At 35.9% G+C, this 24,005-nt stretch overlaps 1 protein-coding gene across 3 annotated transcripts in view; it reads right to left on the bottom strand.

Annotated features, from left to right (window-relative positions):
- Positions 1–703: 703 nt before the first annotated feature.
- The window catches only part of PARP4 (poly(ADP-ribose) polymerase family member 4), a 49,479-nt gene continuing 26,177 nt past the window's right edge, over positions 704–24,005 (bottom strand). For all 3 annotated transcript variants that reach the window (XM_084535484.1, XM_084535485.1, XM_084535486.1), the window contains 17 exons: positions 23,203–23,249; positions 21,468–21,549; positions 20,897–21,034; positions 19,017–19,212; positions 18,710–18,780; positions 17,059–17,246; positions 14,404–14,503; positions 13,093–13,263; positions 12,596–12,676; positions 10,703–10,783; positions 9,844–9,939; positions 8,711–8,851; positions 6,265–6,939; positions 5,613–5,714; positions 3,603–3,705; positions 2,558–2,690; positions 704–1,278 (listed from right to left, as the gene is read on the bottom strand). In XM_084535484.1, the coding sequence (XP_084391610.1) occupies positions 1,128–1,278; positions 2,558–2,690; positions 3,603–3,705; positions 5,613–5,714; positions 6,265–6,939; positions 8,711–8,851; positions 9,844–9,939; positions 10,703–10,783; positions 12,596–12,676; positions 13,093–13,263; positions 14,404–14,503; positions 17,059–17,246; positions 18,710–18,780; positions 19,017–19,212; positions 20,897–21,034; positions 21,468–21,549; positions 23,203–23,249 (2,556 nt within the window). In that variant the 3' untranslated portion in view covers positions 704–1,127. The remainder of the gene's footprint in view (positions 1,279–2,557; positions 2,691–3,602; positions 3,706–5,612; positions 5,715–6,264; positions 6,940–8,710; positions 8,852–9,843; positions 9,940–10,702; positions 10,784–12,595; positions 12,677–13,092; positions 13,264–14,403; positions 14,504–17,058; positions 17,247–18,709; positions 18,781–19,016; positions 19,213–20,896; positions 21,035–21,467; positions 21,550–23,202; positions 23,250–24,005) is intronic.

The raw sequence follows: 24,005 nt of genomic DNA, 5'->3' as shown, positions 1-24,005 counted from the left end.
AGAAACACGAGGCTCTCAGTATATCTTCTTGGCAACCTCCTGTACTTAGTCAGGATTAATGGAATACGCTCCAACCTTGGCAGGTATTTGCTAAATTCTCAAAAAAACATCTATAAAAGAGATTTCAGTTTTCCTTAGCGATGCCTTACAATGCTTCTTTCTCTCAGCAAATACTAGGAAGCATGTCCTGTTTGCACTGCAGCACCCTACCTGAAGTGGTTGAGGAATCTGCTGCTTCTGAACATTTTCAATGGTTGGACAAACAAGTGTAGAGTCTGTTCTCTACACACTCAATCCTGCCTCAGTGCAAGTAATTGTCTTATTACTCACTACCTACACTTTCTCCGATCACAGCATAGTAAAGAGTGACTCCACAGCTCCTGAATTTAAAAGAGGTAATGTGTTCATTTAAGCACCTGTGAAAAACACATTCAATTAAGATAAATCACTTTTATTCTGGATTTACTATTAGGCTTACGTGTTTGGTCTGGTATAAAGTAATCAAGTAGCTTTTCCTCAGGATGAAATCGGAATACAGAGCAATAGCTGACAAAAAGAGAGAACTCATACCTCCTAACAAAATTGACCAATGTATTCACAAACTGACATATGACTAATAAGAAAAACAGTGCAGGAGAAAAACAACAGTTCTGCTGTTTGCATTTCAAGGCACACTGTAGGAATCACAAAACCAACACTGATATGTTGTAAAGATGTTTATTAGATCTTTACTAATCATATTTTTGTATCTGTCAAAACATTCTGCAGTATTTAACTGAATTACTGTATTGCACTTCACTTGCAGTGCCACGGAAGAATAAAATATTTTAGAAGAAAGAGAAATATGAAAGATGTAAAAGTAGTAAGAATATGCAATATACTGGAAAAATAATCTCAATTATGAAATATGGAGGTTTTTTTTATAGTCACAGCTAAGTAAAACACTACGTATGTAAAGCTGACTAACCGTAAGATCCTTTAATTTTGTCTGCGTGTGAGAATTATTCAAGAATAATATACAATCAAATGTCCTCAATTTAAACATTTTAGGTAGAATCGCAAGAAAAGCTATTTCACTATTATCTTAAACAAAGGTTTAAATATTTTAAGTAGAAAGAAAATTGATGTTAGTTAAAGGTGATACCCAGTATCTTCTTGGTGGCAGAATCCCAGTCTTTCCCAAGTTCAAGTCGATAGTAAATAGCTGGAAATTGCTTGTCAACTTTTCTTACCCACTCTATTGCTTTCTTGATCAACTCAAAAGTCCAGTGAACACCACTGTGTATAGAAATGAAGCTTTATTATAATAAAATCTTGTAATCACGCCAAAAAAAGGCAAGAAAATCATTTATTCTGTGATCATTTGAAAGAGAAAATTGTCTATAGTACAGTGACCCAGCCTATGTAAAATATCACCTGATACAGGAATCTACATCATCATCTCCTCTGCCCTATCTTTTTGGAATAATCCATATGGGGCACATGTGGATCCATAACCATTACTTGCATTCATTTGCACTGTTCCTATCACCACGGTGAAGTACTGCGCATTTCATAATGGCAAACTTGTCTCCTTCTTTGTACATTCACAAGTCAGAATTCTTTCACTTTTGTGGCCTATCCAAACTGCTTTCATCCAGCAGTCAATATGATTTTGTTTGCATTTCACACCAGACTAGCCCAAAGTATACAACCATTTTTCCCTCTGTCAGGAGGTTTCAAGAGAGGGAGGAAGTCTCTGCAGGGCTTTCCTTGCTGTTTCTTTATCCTGTCCTATATTCCCTGTAAAGCACGAACGGTACAAGCTTCCCGTTTGGGCACCACAATCTGTTTGTGGCTTGGGCAATCCAGATTCACCAAAGGCCTACTCCTTCATGCATCTTTTACAACTTTTGCTTTTCCTGTATAACAAAAAACTTCCCAGCTGACAATCGTTCTCTTCACCCCCAACAGAAGGGAATTTGCAGATGCAGGGACCCCTGTCTTTGAAAGATAACAGAGCACTAGGACATCCAGAAGTGAGGGGGCTTTGTCAGAATGAGCCAGTATCAGTATTTCCCAGGGCTAATGGAAAAAGTGGAAGTTGTGCTGTGATCTTGTGCCTTAACGATTTCAAAAGTATTGTATTTTATAGTGTTTGCTTGTGAAGAACACCAACCCATAAATAAAATGCTGAAAAAGGATGTAGACCAAGAGGAATAAGTTACATGCATGAAAAATCCAAAAAGGCTGAAGTCCTGAAAAGGTTGAGATGGTAGAATCTCCATCCTTAAAGATATTTAAAAATCAGCTGGGCAAGTTTCTGAACAACTTACCCAACACTTGAGTTGGCTCTGATTTCTCATTTTTTGTATCATATTTTGCAAAATACTCTCTCCTCCATCCACCCTCTTAGAAGCAGTCATGTGTCACCAATATCATTAATAATTCCCATTCCCTTTTCTACTGCCTCATCCTGTAGCATAGCCATTTACTCTCCATAATGAGATTAATCTCACATATGTTGAGAATGTTTACATTACTATATTAAATTATAAGATTTTTTTTAAAAGCATACCTTGAAGTGGTTAAATTATCCAGTTTCATCAGTGATTTGAAAACTATGCCATTCAGTTCCTTTGTGCAGCGTATGAACTGAAGCACAAGAAGAGTAGCAATCAACTGCAGTAGCTTTTCTTTTCCATTTGAGCCTAAGGAAGAAGAAAAGGGAAATCATTTAAATGAATTCTTGATAGCGGAAAAGGTACTTCCTACAAAGTTTTATATTTAAAAATTTTAAACTTCTGATGCTACTTAATTGTTTCACCACACAACCAGTACTATGAAAAATATTCACATTAGTGACCTGGCAAGCATGCTCCTGGCTTTCAAACTTGTGTCTGTTAATGCTTTTTTAGGATTTCTGCAGTTTGCTTTTGCTTGGGTTCTAATCAACTTTGATTTTAATTCATGGGAATGGGAATGGGAATGTGTAAGAATGGGAAAAATGTAAGAGTGTTGTCCTTTGATGAAGCATTGCATCTTCTAATAATTTAAAAAGAATGAATTGCCTTTTTTTCCCCAAGTTTTCTGGTCTGCTGCCAGCAGTGAGCGCCAACTGACAGAATCAAACAGCAAAGTGTGCATAGACAGAACGCATACTGAATGTGCTGCAGGCAGCATGTGGGGAAAAGAATTGTAGAAATATTATTTGTGTTATCTGAAATGTGAAAAGCAGAAGTGGTCTCAGACTCTCTCCTAGGAGAGACTTTCCTCCCTCACACTTTTTTTTTTTTAATAAAAAAAAAAAAAAGTAGATATTAATACAGCAGATACAATAGCTGAGATAAAAGAACCTCTATTCCTATTCCAGCTATTTCACATCCTCCACACATATTTCTCCAGGAGAGGTACTTAGCATTCAGGACACTATATTGTGAGAGAAGTTGAGAAGAAAATGTATTATTAAAATCAGATGCTTTTGAAAATTTTTATTTAAGAGATCCACTTAAATTCTGAGTGTATCTTATTGCAAGTTCTCCTAGAAATACAGAGTAATAGCACACAAAGATAGGAAATGTAATACAATGCACTGCTTTTTTAATAACAGAAAAAGTATTTACCAAGTGACTGAATGCCTTTTCTGATAAGGAACTGATTAATTAAATAATCAACATCAAATTTCAAGATTTTTCCCAACTGCGGACTGAGATTCCAAGAACCATTCTATGGAATAAACAAAGATATGGATAAGTGAGAGATTCATGGCACTGAAAATGTATTTGTCAGGAACAAACTTAAACATAGGATATTTATTTAAAACCATTTTAAAAGTGTACACAAACACCAAACTGAAATCCATGTGATCCATTTAGTTGATGCAAATATTAAACTTCCAAACCCCTTGATAAACCATCAAATGTTTGTAATTGATGTGGAATGTTGTAGTTAGGTTATATAAAAAAACAACTCAAACAATAAGAACAAGGAAATTTTGAACTGACTTGCACAATGACAACATTAACCTAGTCAAATTTATTTCAAAAAAAAATCTTTTGGAAAATTATTTTAAAGGTGCTCAGGAAATAAGCATTTGTCTTACCCAAAAGAAACAAACAAACAAAAAACTCTCTCCTCTGAAGGGAATGCAAAGTCTCTATAAATTTAGTTTGCTATTTATGTTGTTAAATACTGTATTAACAAGACCAATCCTATTTTATCTGACTTTCCCTGCCAAAAATTAGAGAACTTTGATTAAAACCATCAGTTTGCTACTCTCAGATAGATGGAAGACAGGCTTTCAACAGGATTTTCAACTACTTATTCATCAGTGTTAAATACTTTCAAAACTTCTATCTGTCCTTGAGGGTTTATGTCATAGATAACTATAACTGTAGACACAAATTCATAACAATTTACAGATTCATATAAGGTAAGCTAGAAGACAATACATGTTTCTAAATTACCTAAAAAGTAAGATTCTGTTAGATCATTAAACTTAGTGTAAAAAACTGTGGGAAACTTTTTCTTTCTATAATTCGACAATTGGCAATTCTGCTCAAAAAGAAAAGCAATCCTGAAGCTCTCCTTGAGAGTTAACTCCCATAAGAGTCAATCACAAATCTATTCCCCATTATATCCCCATGCGTGGCATATGGTAATGATTCAATGTTTAAAAATAATTTGATAAAAGTGACCTGTCAAAAATATAGGAAAAATAGGCATCTCTTCTTGACACTTACATCAACTATACTTTCCTACTTTCCTTTTCCTACTTTTGCATGCAAATGGACATGCTGGATCTAGTGTACCCAGGATACTCCCAGACAAAGGGAATTCAACAAAGCACCAGGCTGAATGGCCGATCTCTGCTGATAAACATCAGGAGTCTCCACTGAGGGAATACCATGGTGGCTTCTTCATTTGGATCACGTAGCACTACTGAAGACCTCCTCCTGTTTATTACATACAGATATTGGTTGTATTGGATTGTATTGGCCTACGATCTGATTGTTGATCACCACACCACCTCACCCCATCAATTGGTAAGCTCACCAGCTGGCGATGGGTTAGGTGAAGCAGTGGACATCAACCACAAGGATCATACCTAAGCAAGGCAAAACATTACCTGTTCTGACTCCTACTTGCGGAATTCTTGGACGATATTGCTTAATTCAGCTTGTCTTTAATTCACCAGCCATTCAGCTGGTCTGACTATCCTGAAGAAGTTCCTCCTGTACTCTGTGTAATCCTCTAAGTCCCAACTACTTGCATAATGTGCATTATTTGCACCTATGTCTTCAATCTGTCTCCCCATATATGGTTTTATACATGTCCCAGGAAGTCTCCAAGCTGCAAACTGGTGGAGGCTCTAAAATGGAGGTGTATTACTACCTGTTGGCCCTGATTTTACACTGTTCCTTAGGCACCCATCGAAGAGTTGCCCAGGAGAGCAATAAAACATAGCATGACCCTGAGGTCATTATATACTTTTTATGATCAGTTCAAAAAGTAAAGAAAATAAGTACATTTATAAAATGCTTATCTCAGGACTTGAGTAAAGTAAAAATACTTTTTCTTTCTACATGTATCTTCTTTTTAAATAATGCACAAATAGACTATGGGTACTGTACCTGATTTTGGAGCTCAAAAACTTCTTTCAAGTTTATAGAAGTCAGCTCAAGTCTCCGTCGAATCTTTTCTTTCTCTATTGCTGCAATGCTCTTTGATTGTTCCTGAAGAGGATAATATTCACAAAAAAATCTTATTCTACCACCATTATTCATTCAGCTACTATATCATGGAAATAAGTAATTTCATTAAAACTTTTAAAAGGAACTTCCTCTTAAAAGAAACTTCTTTTTCAGGTTGAAATTGGAAGATTTTAGGTTCATTCTCTCCTACTTAGGAAAGCATTTGAAATTCCAGAGTTAGTGAGACCTTTTTTCTCCATTTAGAAATTTACTATTCTCTCAGAATAGTAAGGAATAAGCAGCAGAATTCAGACTGTAAATTTATAACTTTAAACAAGAACAACGAAAAAAATAATCAAACAAAAAGAATGCTTTCTGCATCTCGGGTTCAGATTTCTTGAATTGGAAAGCAATTTCATTACCACCCTTAACATATTCTTTTTGGGCTGTACAGTAATGCACCTTAGAACACAAATGTTTTTAAGGCAGCTTTCCTTTTTAAGGCAACTTTTCCATTAGATAAATGCTGCCTCGATTTCAACACGACATTTGTAGCATCCTGTATATAAAAGGCTCTCAGTTGAAGACTTACCAAAACCTTAGTGCCCTCAGTAAATTCTTCAGATGCTGTAGCACAACAATGAGCTACTCCTGTTTTCTTATACTTTCTCTGGGTCATTGCTGGTTTGCTGTCACATTGGAAAACAGGACATTTGGGAATAACTTGTTTTTCAACATTTGTTTTATCAGAAAATGTTTTGCCTATAGGAGCAGGTGAACCAAACATTCCCAAAGGTTGTATCTGAGAAACACAAGAAGAATAAGCAGGTTCCATGCGTTCTGCCAGTTTTTCAAGAGAATAGGGACGAGGAGGTGCACCAGCACTCATACAAAAAACTGGAAGTTTTGGAAGTGCAAAGGTCTGAAGTGATTTTTTTTCAGCCACATAAGATGCTCCTATCTTAGGTTCTGAACCAAATGAGAAAGTGTTGCAATAATCCAGCACGTGAGGTTCATGTGGTGAAGATGACGTTGCTCCTGAAGATTCCTCCTTTGTGATGCCATTATCAAAATTCAAATTTGATTTGAGACTGCAAGTGTTACTTTGAATTTCAGAAAAAATTCCAAAGCCCTGTGTTGTCACTTTTTGTGAGGTGCTCTCCTGAATAACAGGAAGTTCTTCAGACTGAAATTGGAAGCTTTCAGTTTCACCTCTGTCACTGAAGAAATAATCTGACCAAGCATCAGTTACTCCTGGGGAACATGCCTGTTTAGTAAAACGACAAGGAAACAAAATAATTCCAGAAATATTAAGATATTTTCCTCTTTTTAATCAATCTGTTATTTCTTCTTATGTTGTGCACAGTATCATTATGTTGTCATTCTTATGTTCAAAATGAAAGTAATACATCAGTTAGACTAAAATTTTCTTACCCTATTGAACCTTACACCGGTCCAATTAAGAGTAAAACTTAAAGTATGAGCGGAGAGTGTTTTACGTTACTAAGATAAAAATGATGAATATCTGAGTGATAAGTGATAATTTGGAGCCATGGAAGTTCCACTGCTTGATATTGTTTTATATACACAGAAGATAGATCTATGTAAACTGAACTGTGCATCCTGCTTGTGCTTACTCAAGCTGGGATGTTCACATGATGCATAGCAATGCTGGTACATGTACTAGGTGAGGTCTAGTAGTTGCTGCATACAAGTTAGTGGGCTTGCCACCATACACCAACGTAGACTTCTAGATGTTCTGCTACCTAGGAGTTCTTGGTCCAAAGGATCAGAAAAAAAAAAAAAAAAGGCTTTATATGAGTTGACCTAAGTTATAGTACACGCATACACTGGGACAATTTAAATAGTCCACATTCTTAATACATTACAGACTACAGGTTAAGATGATGTTCCTCGGTTGTTTTAAATGCACATCATGGTCACTTACAACATAATTTAATAGACAAATAATGATTTACTTGATTCCCCTACAAAATTTCGAGATGTAAAGCCTCAACCTGTTACGACTTCATGGGCTAAAAGAATTATAGGTGCTAACTAATTTCTAAAGTCAAGAAGTACCATAACTAGCAAACATCATATTTCACTAGTTCATGATTCTTGCATTGCTCCCCCTCATCCCAGGGACTGGCCTGTTCCATGCCAGGAATATTTCCTCTTCTTACAGTAATGCTTGCCCCCCATTCCCAGTAATCTCTTTGCTTTGGCTGTATCCCTCTGCTAGTGGAGACTTAGGTTTGGATCAAAACCTTGATCTTCCTTGAAGGCCCCTCCCCCCCAACTTCTTAGAGTGAAAGTGCCTCCATCCAACAATCTACCAGCAGCAGAAACAAAAGCAAGAAGCAACCATTTTGACATACTTCTTGCTTGTTATTTTGAGAGTTGTCTACCAGTCTGTGACATATGGATGAACTACAGTCAAGTGAAGCAAGAAGTACAGTTTGATCTAATGATCTGCAAATGAATTTCAGCTGAGGACTTACAAGAGGGGTAATAGGCAAGGTATTTTGTAGCTGAATGTGGGGTATTGTAGTGTAGGTAAGAGTGCATATAGTCAGCAAAACACAGCTAAGCAAGCTAAGATCAATATGACAGCTGGCATCCCTGTTTAAGACAGCATCAGCAAGGATGGAACTATGAGCCTAGTGCTATCTAAACTGTGGACATTTAAGAGTAGTTCAAGCAGTGCAACAAAACTATTAAAGAATTCTCTCATAAGAATACACTAGTGTACATAAAGCCTTGAATTCAAGAAGGGTTAGTTTCTGCTGGAAGGTAGAAGAGTCCTATACGATATCTTCTTTCAAAATTTCTCATTTTATTTTTTAAAATGTACTTTATTTTTGGGACAATAAAATTCTACACAGTACTTGTCTGGAGTTAATGACTTTTAAAAAAATTAAAAATTGACCTAATTTCATTAACAATTGCTGTGTATTATCACATAAAATACAGCAGCACAGCTGGATAACAAATGAGAAATATTAGCCATAAAAACATATATTAAATATAGTTACCTGGGAAAATCCTCCTGAAAATAAAATTTCAGATTCCACTGGCTTTTGGTCCCAGTCCATGTATGGTAAAATATCTACATCTTCTTGTGCTATAATTTCCGGAATGTTTGGAACATCAGCAGGACAAATTTCATTAGCATCCTAAAACAAAATTTATCACAGTTATGAACTTGAAAGTTCTCTTCAATTTTTAATTCTTAGTTGTGACAGATGTTGTAACAGAAAATTCTGTCATAACAGAGAGTGCATTTTTTTCTGTGTGAGTATGGAATGTGTTGAAAACAGAAAAAGTGGATAATGCAGTACATTAAAAATCCTCAGTGTATACCAATAAGCAGCAAACATAACTTCACAGTTAGATATTTAACTTCAGGATGAGATGAATCAAGCTCTAGAAATATCTATTTATTTCAGGTGACAATAAAAAGTCAAACATGACCAATTTATCACTAAATGTACATACACATATATGGTCAGATGAATTCCCATTCTTTTTGCACCATCTACTACTTACTCCAAGTGATACCATATTGCTTATCACGATACCATTTTCCATTCGAAAATTCTTTTTACAGACTTTCAAACTTCAAAATTGTCATTTGTATGTATTTGTTTCCATTTGCTGCAAAGTTTTGCTTTTCCTACCACTGTTCTAATTTTGGAAACAAACAAAACTTTCCATAGTTCACCGCAGTATTAGAAGATAATTTTTTCAAGTTTTGATTTACTTCTTATTACCACCTGATACAGACTGTCCCGGAATGACCTTTGCCAGTCCAAACCCATTACTTAAAGAGTATTTTTCATCTGGACTTTTCCTTTGACCCATTTGGCTTCCACAGCACTAGCACAAATTACAAACCCTTGTAGCAAATCACAACAGGAGAATACTGACTGTTTGATGTCTGATTGTAAGGTAAGGACAAGCAATATATGAAATAGAAAACAAAAATAACTTGCTGTATTGCAGAAGGAGCCAGCATCATTTCAAAAAAACATAGTTCTACCTCTATTTTAAATTAATAAACATTGTTTATTGCAAAGGAAGACTGGTTTTGATGTGTGCAAGGTTACAGAATTTAGAGTCTTCACAGAAAAGCTAGTGAGAACAAGATATTTTGTAGAAAACATACCCTCTTCTCAACTGCAACGAAGCTTGTAAACTGGGTTATAATTGAGTTCTCCAAGCTAAGACGAATAATCTTGTTTTTCAAGACTTGTTTCTTCATCTATATTGGCAAGTATTAACAAATGAAAGAGGCAGAAAAAATATAATCAGGTAAAAGAGGCAGAAATGCCAAAACCAAATATATAAACATACTTATGCACTCTACATAGGGACATGTAAAAGGAAGGTCTCATGAGAATATAGTGGCCTGACTCTCTGCTCCTTCTAACTTTTTCTACGTCCTCACTTAACTTTGGTAGAGACATGTAGTTACACACTTCTTTCAGTTCTGTACTTCCTCTTGTGTAAGAGAAAGCTGTACCTTATTTAGGATTAGTTTGAAGCCCTAGGTAAGCCAAGATGACAAAGTAATAAGTTTTTAAGTAGCTAAAACTTAAATCTGTTTTAAAAGATCATTAAATCTGTCTATCTGTAAAACCGAAGCCATTATCTTCCACCCTATTCTATACAAAATCCAAGAATGCAAAATACAAAAACCAGTTATGTTTTGATCTTCTGGAGACAAAAATGTTATATGCCAGGGAAAGAAGAACCACCAATGGCCTTCAATGACAATCTATAGATTAGGAAAAATAGGTACATGTTATGCCAATATTCTCATAATGGGGAAGAACACAGTTAAAACATGTTTAACTGCAGTTAAAAGGAAAATGTATTCCAATATGGTGACCTTAACCTTAAGATGACACTGGAACTTCAACCTTAAAGTTATGTTTAACAAAGGAAAAAAAAAACCTCTATTCCATTTAAATGTTTGCTATTTGTCATTTTAAATATATTCTTTTGCTTTTAGATTATCAAACCTCATGTTCTGTTTCATTCTCGTGAAGAATTCCATCTTCATAGTCCCTAATGAAAGCTCTTGCTGTGAGTTTGTGTAGCACCTAGAAAGAAATTAATGGTGTTGAAAAAAAAAATAATAATAAAATATTCCTTTTATTTATGAGATCCAGGCAGTTAGCTTCCATATTTACACAGAATCTAATTTTCTAATTGTCAGACTAACCTTTCATTTAAAAAGCAATCATAACCTGCACATAAGGTACATTTTTATTTCACTTAACTTTAGCAAACTAAAAGATACCCAGGTCTTTTTCTTGTTGCACACATTCTCACTGGGGTAAAGGATGAGAAAAAGCAAAGAAATGGATGAACAGAAAAAACACCAGGCAATCCATCCCATCTTGAAAAAGCTAACTAAAACAAGTAGGAAGCTTCCCTCTTCTGGAGGAACACATTTCCCCATAGTGACTGTAAATAGAGCCCAGACAATTTCCTCACTCTTAAGTAAGAATATCTAGATAGCTGAAGTTAGGTAAATTAGTCCTGTGCATACAAATACAGAATTTTGGGGAAAATTAAATTGAATCTAGAGTGTTTAACTTTGAACAATTCATTAGGTCTATAAAAATCAAGTCATTTCTGACCTGGGGATTTATATGCAGAAAAAGGGAATACTGAAATCTATTAACTAGAATTTGCTTTTTAAAATGGAACCAGTCTTTCATGGGAAAGAAAAATACTTTCAGTCTGCTCAATATTCTAAAGCTAACAGAGGGAGGGAACACTCTCTCTGTGTGGCAAAGTTTTGCTGTATTCCAGCTCCAATTGCTCAAACATTCCCACTAAGTCATTTTTGGAATAAGACTGTAGATGCTGGAGAAAGGCACTACAGTGGAACACCTCATAAGCCAGTATTTATTTTTTGTGTTAAGGTGAAATGACAAAAGAAACGGGTAAGAATTCTCAGAGTTCATCTAAAGCATCAATAATTAAGAATTTGTGTCTAATTTTGGCCCTTTAAAAAATCATTTTACCATTTCAGTTTACACCTTTCAAAGCCCTATTTTTTTTAACTACATCTGGAATTTGTAGTATAGGATTTCTTTTTTAAAGCATTAATTCTTTATGGCAAGCAATTACATTGCTTCTGCTCACCAGCTTCGTTTGTCTGTAGAAGGGCATATCCATGGAAACCAACTGTCCTTAGACTACAACCCACAATAGTAGCTTTCAAAGTGGATTACACTAAATAAGGAACAAAGTCATTTCTATTTGAAAACAAATCAGCTCCTTAGTGGGGAAAGGGTGAGAGTCATATCAGAATTATTACTGAAGAATGACTATTCTGTTGATTTTTCAAGTGTAGACACCTCTTAGATCTAATAAATGGTTCTTTTCAGCTTGTTTTCCTTTTCAACACCAGTGCAGAGCTTTCCTATATATAAATACTCTGAAGTTACTTGGTTACTGAAGCAGCTAAAAGGCTAGTACTACTTTAATATTTACAAGTGTCTAAAATGAAAGACTGATGACAAGATTCTCACATAGTAACAACATACAACTTGAAAAAGAATGCTGCAGCAGCTCCTTCACACAAGTCACCTGAAGAAGAAGAGCAAATGCAGGGACAAAGCTAGAGCCCAAAGAAGTTGCTGGAATAAGAAGCAGCACTTCCAGTTCTGAGAAGTTCAAGTTTCGTGCTAGAAAGTACAGAGAAATGTGGCACTTCTATGTAAAATAGTTTCTCTTTAAAAACCTGAAGATGGGAAGTGTGTTGAAACGTCAGAAGCAAAAATAATAGTGCAAGAACCAAAAACAGGGGTTTTAATTCATTCAAAAGAGCCCAAAGCAGCATGTTGTTGTTTAAAGCAGCTTCTCTCACTATATGTGCACGTAATGTTGGCCAAACTCACCGTTCCAGTTGTCTTCTGTAATTCAGTGGTTGACACCACAGTTTGTAGTTCTTTGTCATTTATTACTGCTTTTAAGGTGGCCTAAAAGGGGGAAAAAAGTTTTATTCTCTTTGTCATGTACTGTGTTACTTGCACACATACATGCTGTTCCATGTTCTGAATGCAACTCAAATCTGTAACTCTCTGCATGTCCGTGTTTAAAAACACTTCCCCTTACAACAAGGGGACACTCGCAAATAAAGAAATCTTGTATTTATTAAAGTATAATGACATGCACATTAAATAAGGTAACCTTTTCCTCTCTACTTCTTATTGGGAAGACTAATGATATCATTTAAATAGTAATTTAATTATATTTAGCAATGAAAATGAAGCTAAGTATATACTGCATAAAGGATATATAATACAAAATTAATATAATAAAATAGAATAGGACCTTTTCAATCTTTTTACATGTGAATTTCTATCCAGTAGTAAGTGTATATCCCAGTCTTTACCTGAGTACAGTGAGGGACAAATCCGTAGACAAGAAGCCTCTCATTGGTAAATAAAGACTGTATTTGAGCAGGAGCCTGCATTGGCTCCGGTTCATTTGTATTAAACTGTTGCCATTTAATAGAAACAGAACTGCATCCTGGAGAAAATATTCTGGACACCTGGCGCTGTATCTGTGTAAAGATAGAAAACAAATTAGCTCTGTTTCCTTCTAGGCTTTTAAGAGAAAATACAATCTCTTAATACAAAAATAATAATAATAAAAAAACAAACAAACAAACAAACAAACAACACAACACCCATACTTCCCATGTGAATTGACCTAATTTCCTTTCTTTTTTTCCTTCTTTCTGATACAACTAAAGCCACATACTTCTAAAATTTTTGCCACTTACTGGTACAACTGAGTCAAAGGATAATCACTCAGCTCTTACTGTACCAGCTTTGGGAATAATGAGACTTCTTTTAAGTGAAAGCTGAGATTTCAGAGTAAAGTTTCTATTCATCAGGGTTGCCAAACAGGCTAGGGAATATGGCCTGCTAGACACAGCACCTCCTGCATGTGAACTCTGAGATGTGTGAACAGTTCTGCAGATCTCCATGGTCTGCTTAGGATAATTTTCCATCCTTCAAATGACAGCCAGAATAGCCAGAAGATAGATCTTCATTCTTTCCCCCAGACAAAAACATGTCAGCTATTAACTGTGCTGGAGCCCCTTCTCTACTAACACTGTGTCAGGAGGGACCAGATTCAAGGCACAGCATAGAGCTGTAGGCACATAACTACTGGGAAACCCAGAAGCACTGCACATGGGGTCCTATGTTGCCTGAAACTTCCAGAGGCACCAACAGACCAAAGTTACAGAATGCAGTTGCTACAGGCCTCAACATTACAGCAAGGACAATGTTGTAGATCGCCTGTGACATCCAGGACAGAAGCAAAACTCTGGTTTTCCATTCAGAGAGAATTATTTACGTAGTTTGACACCATAAACTTTTTCTAATTTGGTGTATTTGCAATCACCAAGAAATACAGATCTCTCTCAAAAAGAATAGAAAAACTAAAGTAAGTCTTGGTTTCCTTGGTTTATATTATACATTAAAAGTGACCAATCTGAATGAGAAGGTGGGGCAACTGCAGCAATAAATTCCCTCCCTTATCAAAGAACTGGGGAAGCTCCACAGCTCTCTATCCCTTCTAACTCATGTTCCTGCTGAAAATAAGGCATGCACACAAAAGACAATCACTATCAGATACTGATAGGTCAGACAATGACACACATGTTGAGTATATTAAGGATTTGTAAGCGTACCTTTGTCTCCCAGTTATGCTTTGATTTTGGGTCAAAATATTCAAACGCTCCAGCACCATACTGGGACAAAGACCTCAGCATGTGTCGATTTGCTGCGGAACTAACAACATAAAAAATTCTTCATGTTAGTAGTGAATTAAATCATTAAGTAACCTGATACCATTTCTACCTCTGATACCATTTCTAAATATCTTGGTTTTAATTAGTACTGCAAGGCTTGTGAATTTGATTTTTTAAATTTCACCCCTTTCTCAGAGTATAGACCAACAGGAAGCAACTGAGCCAATGAAAATGATGCTGTATTACAGATTTCCCAATAACATTTGAGCAAATTATATGGCTTATGAGCTTTTACGTGTCCTACTGCAGGGCTCTGCGGAGAAATTAACTTATGTCCCAACACCACTAAGGCTGATCAAAATGATGCTAATCTTGAGTAATTAACCTCAGTCTCAGCAGAGCTATGTAGTATGGGCACAGTCATGTTACAGGGAGTGTCACTTTCTAGACAACATGGACATAACCAATATGATAACACTTATTAGCCTGAAAGAACAGCAGGCTAATGGTCTGACGACTAGGAAGCTATCATAGGTATACAGACAAATGAGAGCTTCTAGAGGATTACAGGAGAACAATTAAGCAGATGAGAATTCTCGTGGGTGAGAAACAGCATGCTCTCTCTTGGATCTTTGTCAGACAATAGCAGATTCACTCCTCAACAGGACCACACCACTGTCTTAGAGAAACCTACTGAATCCTCACCAAATCCCTTCCAGGCAAAATTAAACAGTACAATTGTATTTTATATCAAGAACACTTAACGTATTGAACTTAAAAAGGTTTACTGCCCTTTTAAAAGCTTTTTTTTTTCTTTTACAGATTTGCTATTTATACAACTCTATCAAGTACAAATCTTGCACTATTTAAAAGTATTTGTTCAACCTTTCAACCTGATCTAGTGGAAGGTGTCTCTGCCCATGGCAGGATGATTGAAAATAGATCATCTTTATCATCCCTTCCAACCTAAACCATTCTACATGTATGATTGTGTGATTTTTTTTCCCCACTTACCTGCTGAGAATTATCAGAGATAAAACTAATGTAGTATTCTCTGTTAATTCAACCTTCTAGAAAACACTCTGTCTACACAAAAGTATGAACCAGAGAGTGAGCTTCTCTTTTACACCTCTTTCCCAATTATTACTTTACCAATGGAACATATTAAATAGATCCTGCCTCATGAAGGTAGACTTATACAATAATGTCAACCATTAGTGTTATAGGTCTAGAGGAACCATTAAAAACCATGCCCTCTCAGACTGTCAGCACTAAAATAATCTGTCCCCAGGACAAGTTCAGTCATATCAGTAATATTAATGTAAAGTATGCTGAACACAAAATGACTGCAAATACATTGGAAAGGATTTCAGCATGTTAGTGGGCACACACCATATCTGTTCTTTGTTGTGTGTTGATGCAAAAGATTACACTGCCTGAGCAGTGTGCTCGTGCAGTGCTGGGAGGAGGCCTGCAGCTCCCAACCAGGAAACGCTGATAGAGCCCTGATGAAGTTATCACTGAAAACATTCTAGAAGAACATGACTCTCACCACTGGTCTTTATTTTGATGTGTCCTTGCCAGCCTCCCCAGGATACAGTAAGAAGCTAACGCTCTCTGACTCCTTCCCATCTAAGCCTGGCAACCTGAAACATGCAACTGTAACCCGTTATTTTTATTTTTAGTCACATCTTTCCAGTTTGTTGTTACTATACAGTTAAACTAAATCACAACAAATTTCAGTGAGGTTTTGCTTGTTCCTGTGATTGCTAAGAACTCTTTTTAACATAGATGGCATCTTATAGCCAGCCATATACCAGAGTTTATACCAGATGTTTCCAAACTTCATTCTCTCTACTATTGCCATCGCTGTGACAGATCTGTGCTGAGTCACAGTGGCAGCAGTTGCTCCTGCTCCCCCACTCTGGGTAGGTAGTCAGAGAAATCATCCTTCCTGCCTGCCATCATTTGAGAAGAGGAAGCATGAATTTGGCTGTTCAGCAAAAACATTGACTGTGCTGGAGTAGTTACTCCCTGTTTTGCCTAATGAAAGGCAGAGGCTGGTTTTGGGTTGAGGAGGTTTATCTTCACATTATTGTGAAGTCTGTTACATTCCAGTAGTGAAATGTATCACAGGTTTGGGAAGCTAGTGCTTTCATTGTCTTTAAGTCATTACATTCATTACATTCATTGTCTTTAAGTCATCACCTTACAAAACAAATGAAAATTAAATCATGAAATTATACAACTATTAATGTTAAATTGAGATCCCACTATCAAAATGAGACTTTACAAAAACATGAAATGCTAAGTTTTAGAATGTTAACTCTCATATTTTCCAATTATATTCTTAGATAGTAGTTGTTATAATGAAGAAAGATATTAATAGGTAAGGCTACCTGCACATGGAATTAGGTTTATTGTAGGTACCTTATCACTGAAATTCCTTATAAACATTTCTGCATTTAATCTAAACTCATACATACATTTAAGACAGTACACTCAATCATCTGACAGTTCTCAGCTTATTCACCTCACATTTCAAATTAATTATCTGTCACTTAAAATAAAATTGCTGGCTAACTTTGTACTTACCCAACACCACATGTAAATAACCTTGTATGGTAGACATTATCTTTCACAATCTGGAACGTCACACTCTCATTCTGAATGTGTCCATCAGATATAAGAAGAAGGTTTCGCTGTCCTCGAGAAGGAAATAGCAAACTTAAGTAACGTAAGGTCTTCCACAGGTCAGTGTTTCCCAATGTTGCAGTAGCTGACTGAAGAGTAAAGTATTACAATATTAGTTTGAGCTTAACTTACCTTTTTAAATAACATATAATGTAAAATTTATTATTTAGTATACAGTTCTTCTAGTTCCCAAATATAAATGGTTAATTCTTAAATTTTATTTTGTTCCTGCTCTTCCATAGTTATGCTTAGAGATGGAGTTTAAGGTTCATATCATGCTGTATTTTCTCTGGCTTAGGCAAAACAATGCATAGGCAAGATATGTAAGAAAAATTATAAATTCTTCTCCTACAATATTCTCAGAGCTTTTAGTTATCAGTGGTTTGGGGATGTCCTGAACAATTTTCATCCAGATTACTCCGTCTAAGAGCCATCTTTTAATTTGTTTAACCCACTTTCTGAACTAACTACAGTTTACCCTCAATAGCAAGTGTGACAAGGAGTTCCTCTGTGTATTATACTGTTTTTCAAGTGACTTCGTACATGGACAGAAAGTGGTAGGACAAGGGGGAATGTGTTTAAACTAAATGAGGGGAGATTTGGATTACATTCTTTACTCAGAGGGTGCTGAGGCAAGTTGCCTAGAGAACTTGTGGATGCCCCATCCTTGAAGATGTTCAAGGACAGGTTGGATGGGACCCTGGGTAACCTCATCCAGCAGGTGGCATCCCTGCCTATTGCGGGGGGGGTTGGAATTAGATGATCTTTAAGGTCATTTCTAACCCAAGCCATTCTATGATTTGATGATTCTCTTTAGTTTCCCTTTTAAATCCACCAACTGATCATTTTGTTGGATAGCCTCTGATACCTAAGAGGTGAGAAACAGCAAATAATCATCCAAAAGTATTTTTTCTTGTCACTGAAATTCCTTTGGCCTAAATGCTGGCTTCACTTACAAATTATAGATTTCCAGAAGGAAGTCTAAACATCTGAAAGCACTTCTTTACTGTGCAGATGAGGGAGCCCTGGCACAGGTTGCCCAGAGAGGCTGTGGAGTCTCTTCCTTGTAAACCTCCAAAAACTGCCTGGATATGGTCCTGGGCAGCCTGCTCTGTGTCCCTGCTTGAGCAGGGGTTAGGACCAGGTGACCTCCAGAGGTCCCTTCAAACCTCAGCCATCCTGTGATTCTGTGATTTTGTGAAGGAAATAATTTCCTCTCTTGTGCTGTGAGCAGGCAATGAGAGGCATGAACTCCAAAAGTCAAATTTAGGAGGAAACACTGAAAAAATGTTCTTACACTTATATCTACTTAGCTTCAAAATAACAACTTAAGCAATCACCTTAAACTAAACAGGAATTAATATTCAGATGTGGCTGTGCTTGTTACTAGGGAAAATAGGTCTACATTATAGTCTAAATTATATAAAAAAATAATATTAAAAGCTGGCTTAAAGAAAAAGAAAACAGGATGAAAAGTTGGATAACTTCTGCAATGATAAGCATTCCTTTTAAAGCAACATTCTTTAGAATACAACCAAACTGATTTACTTACTGTAATAAACTCGGTTAGTGATGCCAGATCCTTTATGATGCCCTTTGAAAATGGGGAAAATTCTATGAAATCTGTGAACAAAGATTGCCGTTAGGAACATTAAAATATTTAGCATGTGGCAACACAGCGGAAACACAAGTTTAAGTTTTATGACTAGAGTATCAGAGCAGAAATATAGCATACTGCTACACGTTCCAGGTTGCAGTTCAGTGTATTAAGCTGGTCTGATAATAATGATGCACATAAAATTAAGTCTTGGCAAGAAGGTAAAAGGGGGCTCATAGTTGAAGAGGAAACAGAAACTCACTTGTGCCGAATTTGACTACATTCACATTTTGTCTGAAACGAAGTTGTTTCAAAGCGTGTAAGGCAATCTGCTTTGCTTCCCGTAACATTGCACCTGCCATGGAATTTGAGCAATCTAATAAAATAATAATTTCACTGGACAGCTGCTCATCATCAAACGCTGCTTCAAACTCTGGTTGGAATACGAGCATGCAAGCCTACAGAGACAGAAACAAAATCAGTGCAGTGAGCAAATGCTATTGCATTCGAAGTGTACTCAAGCATCTTCATTTTTCTCATTATGGAATGAGAACAAAATACAGCCATATTTGAAAGTTTGAGTTAATATATTTAATTTAATCGCATTTAGTGAGAAGTGCAACTTCTCTATCCTTTACATATACCTCAAGCCTCACATGAATAACTGAAAAAGGAATTATGATGTTCAGTGTTTTTATCTGATTTACTCTCCGGCAAACAGCATTGGACTCTCTTCTCAAAGTTAAAAAAAAATCACAGATATTATTTTTTATAATCATCACTGCCACCATCAGTTTGTTAGAAGGACTAGAATTAAAAAATACATATATGCAAAGCAAAGAAATGCATATTGTCCTTGCTAAGAACAGAGATGCTATAAAACACAAAGGCTTTCAAAAGTGGAGCAATGAAATGCTGGAAGGAGTGAAAATGTTTCCAATAGCACAGAAAGGTTTGTAGTCTGGAAGCACAAACAGAAATGTTTTTCTTTTTCCTTTCCTCAGGGGAATATCTGTATTATTGAAGGCATGAAACAAATGTCCCTGAACTAATCCTTTTAAACTAAACAATTCTTACTAAAAGAAGAAAAATAGGAGACATCATTGTCAAAAAGAAAACAATCTAATCTGTCGTTTTACTCCTTTTACTCAATTTCAGAATTGGATTGAGAGATTGTTAATACCGAGACTTTACATTTCACCTCTGCAGCATTTTCAAAATCAAAAAGCATCTGAAAATAGCTAGAAGTGCCACAGACTTCACTTTTATACCAGAAAAGAACAGCTGTGGTCACAAAAAATGGAGGAGGATGAACCAGTTTCTAATAACCTGGAATCACATATTTTAAGATATGCTCTTAAATTCTAAATGTGTTTATTTCTCAGGCAAGGAGTGGATGAAGGTAAAAAGAGGTTAAACTGTTTTTTTCTTTCATATTCAACCTTTTGTTAATGTTTTCCAGTTGTAATAATGAGCTCTTCTGTGACACAGCTATTTGTCACATTCTGTTTGTAGCTGATGCCTTTGAAAATAATCACTGCAACAGTAATAACCACAGCAGAACACAATCTTCTAAGAAGGCCATGTGCCTTAAAAACCCACTGCTGGGTTATATAAATATTTGTGTGAGAGTTGTAAATATTATTACAAATATTATTGTAATATTATTACAAATTTAATGATTTAAAATGTTATTTATTTTCTAGTTAGAATACAGACTACATGACTCTGAAGCTACTTAGTTCCAGCCTCAGCCACAACTTATTTGTTCACTTCCATTTCTGTAAGTGCAACATCTGCATCAAACAGTGTAGTCACATTTCTATGAAATACAAACAGGAGCACGACAGTTAGAAAAAAAGTGTTTTAACAGAAATATGATTGGACACTGCATTGAAACAGTGCCTCAACTTTCAGTTTATTACAAGGCAAAGGATAAAATAAAAATCAACAAGATTCTATGGAACTGAAAACTAGTTTTTGAAGAATACTCAGCTTAATAAGGAGATTAAATAGAATACTGTCTGTGGTGTGAAATTGTTCTTTCTTCGTGGGCTACCCATCCAAATCAAACTGTGTCTGTTTATTATGTTTTAGCATATTCAGTATTATCTCATGAACAGTGTAACAGTTACGCCATACCTCACTGTTTTGGTTGGGATGCTTCTCTACCCACATTCGGGGTAGATAGGCTTCAGAAATCCATATATCTAGACCAAAGCCACTACTGTCCAAGCGGCTGTTTTTCACAGTCTTAATTACAGCCTTGCACTCCGTTTTCTGGAAGGGGAAAAAATAGGCATTTAAATATTTGTTTAATAACAGTACAGTGAATATTTTTTACTTGTACAACATAAAATTGTCATTCGTGAGGACAGGGAATGATGACAGCACAGTTAATAGGGGTAGTACCAAAAGTCTTTTCTAGAAAGATTATATAAAATTTAAAAGGTACAGTTGCTATGTACATATTATATTATTTAAAATATCATTCACTTTCCTGAATGTGTTTTAAAATATGAAAACAAATGAAACAAAAAGGATTCAAGCACAACAGACATTTTCATCTGAGAAAAACAGAGAAGCTCTCAGTGTTCAGAATGAACACTGCACAAAGCCACTCAGATCTACAACACACATTTCCTAGGATTAATTTTCAAATACACAGCAGAGCTCCTAAGGCAGACGCACAATTTTAGTGAAATTAGTTTACCTTTATTTTAAGCTTATGTGTCCAACTATATAGGCGTTCAATGCTATATGGCATCTCAATAGACATATCCAAGGAGAATCCACTAAAAACAGAGAACAAATGAATGGTGGTCCAGGGAAGACGATGATTAATCTGCATGCAACAACATCTCCATGAGAATGAGCTATGTTTCCTGACCTTTTAAACTCATTGGATGAAAGTGGAGAATACTAAACTATTTAGACAAGTTTCTGTCTCTGTCCCCACTGTTTTTTTTAAGGTATTCAGATTGTTTTTTGCCAATTTCAGCCAATCTTGTCTCATAAAATAAGATTACCTGCTCTCTGCACTGCTTCTTGGTTTGTGTATCTTGGGACTGAATTAGCCATTTTTGCCACACTATCACAATAGTTATTCATTCCAGGTTGCTGACTCACCACAAACCTGGGTTATTGGTAGTCACTATATTGCAGGATAACATCTCCCAGACTGTAGGTGTGTAGGGCTGCAAACATTTCCTTTATGTGTAGCCTTCTATTGTTCAGTCTTACATTTTGGTAAATAGCCCCTTTTAAAAACTGTCATTGACTACTCAGAGTCCTAACCTCAATATTATTGAATGCACCATGAAACTGTGTATCTTCTGCACAGTATATGAGCAATTATTTTCTATTTACAGTCACATCTCCATTATCTTTTAAGATGCTTGTGGATAAAATATGCAATAGGTATGCACAGTCCCAGAGCAGCTGCAGAACCAGAGTGAAGAAAAAATTATTATATTATTAAGCATTATATAAATGTTTGCAGCTAACTCGGATATCTTTGTGTTGCTATCTCTAGGATCTGATGTTGAAAAGTGAGGTAGTAATACCTGACCTCCATCCTCACACAGTAACTATTCTTAAGTATTTCCCAATTTTTATTCACATTTTCTGGTTGAATTGTCCCTTCACCTTAAAATTAAATTGTATTATATTTTTAAGTATATTTTCTACAACTGGATGTGTATTATATGAACATGTGAATTTATTTCTGATATGCGTATGCCAGAAATAGTGCCAAATCTTTAGTTATCAGTACAATATTACTACCAATCAACAGTAACTGTACTGAATAAAAGCAAGGTAACAGTATGGAGCACTACTTCAGGATTAAATACAGTTTGAGAAAATTACAACAGATGTTGTTTGTGCCAGCTTTGCAGCTAGAACAGAGGACATGCTCAAGAAAAACACTTCTCATTTGATTTTAATACGGAAAATTCAATTCCCTGAATAACATAAGTTTTGACACATTTACTGCTACTGCTACCTACATGCCTTGTGATTCCAGTTGAGAACAGCCACATGCAGAAACATTATCGGGAATGAAGTTATCATATTCTGTTTCCAAGAAGTCTTACTTTACCAGCCACATTGTCGTTTCAGGTAATTGTATTTTTAAATTTAAAATACAAGTGCAAAGAAAGGCTAAAATGTTAAGTGCAATGATACTGCATATATGAAGATCAGGTAGGCTCATTAAATTGGGAATTTATGTATAAACCTTAGTAACAGAAATGTCTCTGAAACAAAAGGAAGTATTTATGATAATATCTATCTAAGGATGACAGATTAGAATTAAACATTAAACTAGTCTGTTGATAATCCAATATTCCATATAAGTAGAAAAACATTAAATGCAGATATTTTAACTTAATGTTTTAAAAATATTGATAATAAATCAAATTACAGTATTAACGAAAGCAACTTACTTCTTCACTGTTTTTATTTGTCTAACACAAACCTTCTTTACTGTATCCTACAAAAGAAAAAGAAAAAAATCTTATGCTGCACCAGTTGTGAAGTATTTGTATGTAATCCCTGACACTTCTATCCAGCTGGAGCTCCTTTCTCTTATTCTGTCACTAAGATGGGACTGTCTGGAACCCTGTTTACTTCATTCATTCATACGGCTTTGTCATCTGAGCATCACTGCAGCTAAAATTCAGATAAGCCTGCATATGCTGCTCTCCCAAAGACACAATGAACTTCAGAACTCAGTATAATATATCTCTGAAGCAGAAGGCATGACTGTTGAACGGTCAGACATACGACACAGCTATATGATCTCACAGGGAGTAGGACCACAAGGACCACCTTTGGCTCTTTGACAGCATTTAAACAGAGATGACCTCCCCTCCCACCTGAACAATTCCTGAGCCATCAGGGACATCCAAAGAAACAGATGGGAAACCTGCTCAAAGGAGGCAGAGAAGGATAATAGCAGCATTCAGCAGATGCTCAGCTGCTGTTTCATGAGGGATATACACAATGCCTATTTTCTTGCAAGCCAAAGGAGGAACAGCAAGGACAGAAACAACAGATAACTCAAAATACGAGATCTAGTTTAAATGTGTTCCAACTCAAGTCAACTTTTCAAGTACCGCAAGAGTAAATAAATCCTCAGAGATACTACAGGCTTTCTACCGATCATGGCACTCCTAAGCTTGTGTTCACATTGCTTTTTAAAAATCCTGTTATGACAAGAATGATAAACACAATTATCTTTTAATAA

Source organism: Aythya ferina (genome assembly GCF_964211825.1).
Source record: "Aythya ferina genome assembly, chromosome: 1".
Classification (NCBI taxonomy): Eukaryota; Metazoa; Chordata; class Aves; order Anseriformes; family Anatidae; genus Aythya; species Aythya ferina.
The sequence above is the reverse complement of the archived record's forward strand: the minus strand, read 5'-3'. Positions and strand labels throughout refer to the sequence as shown.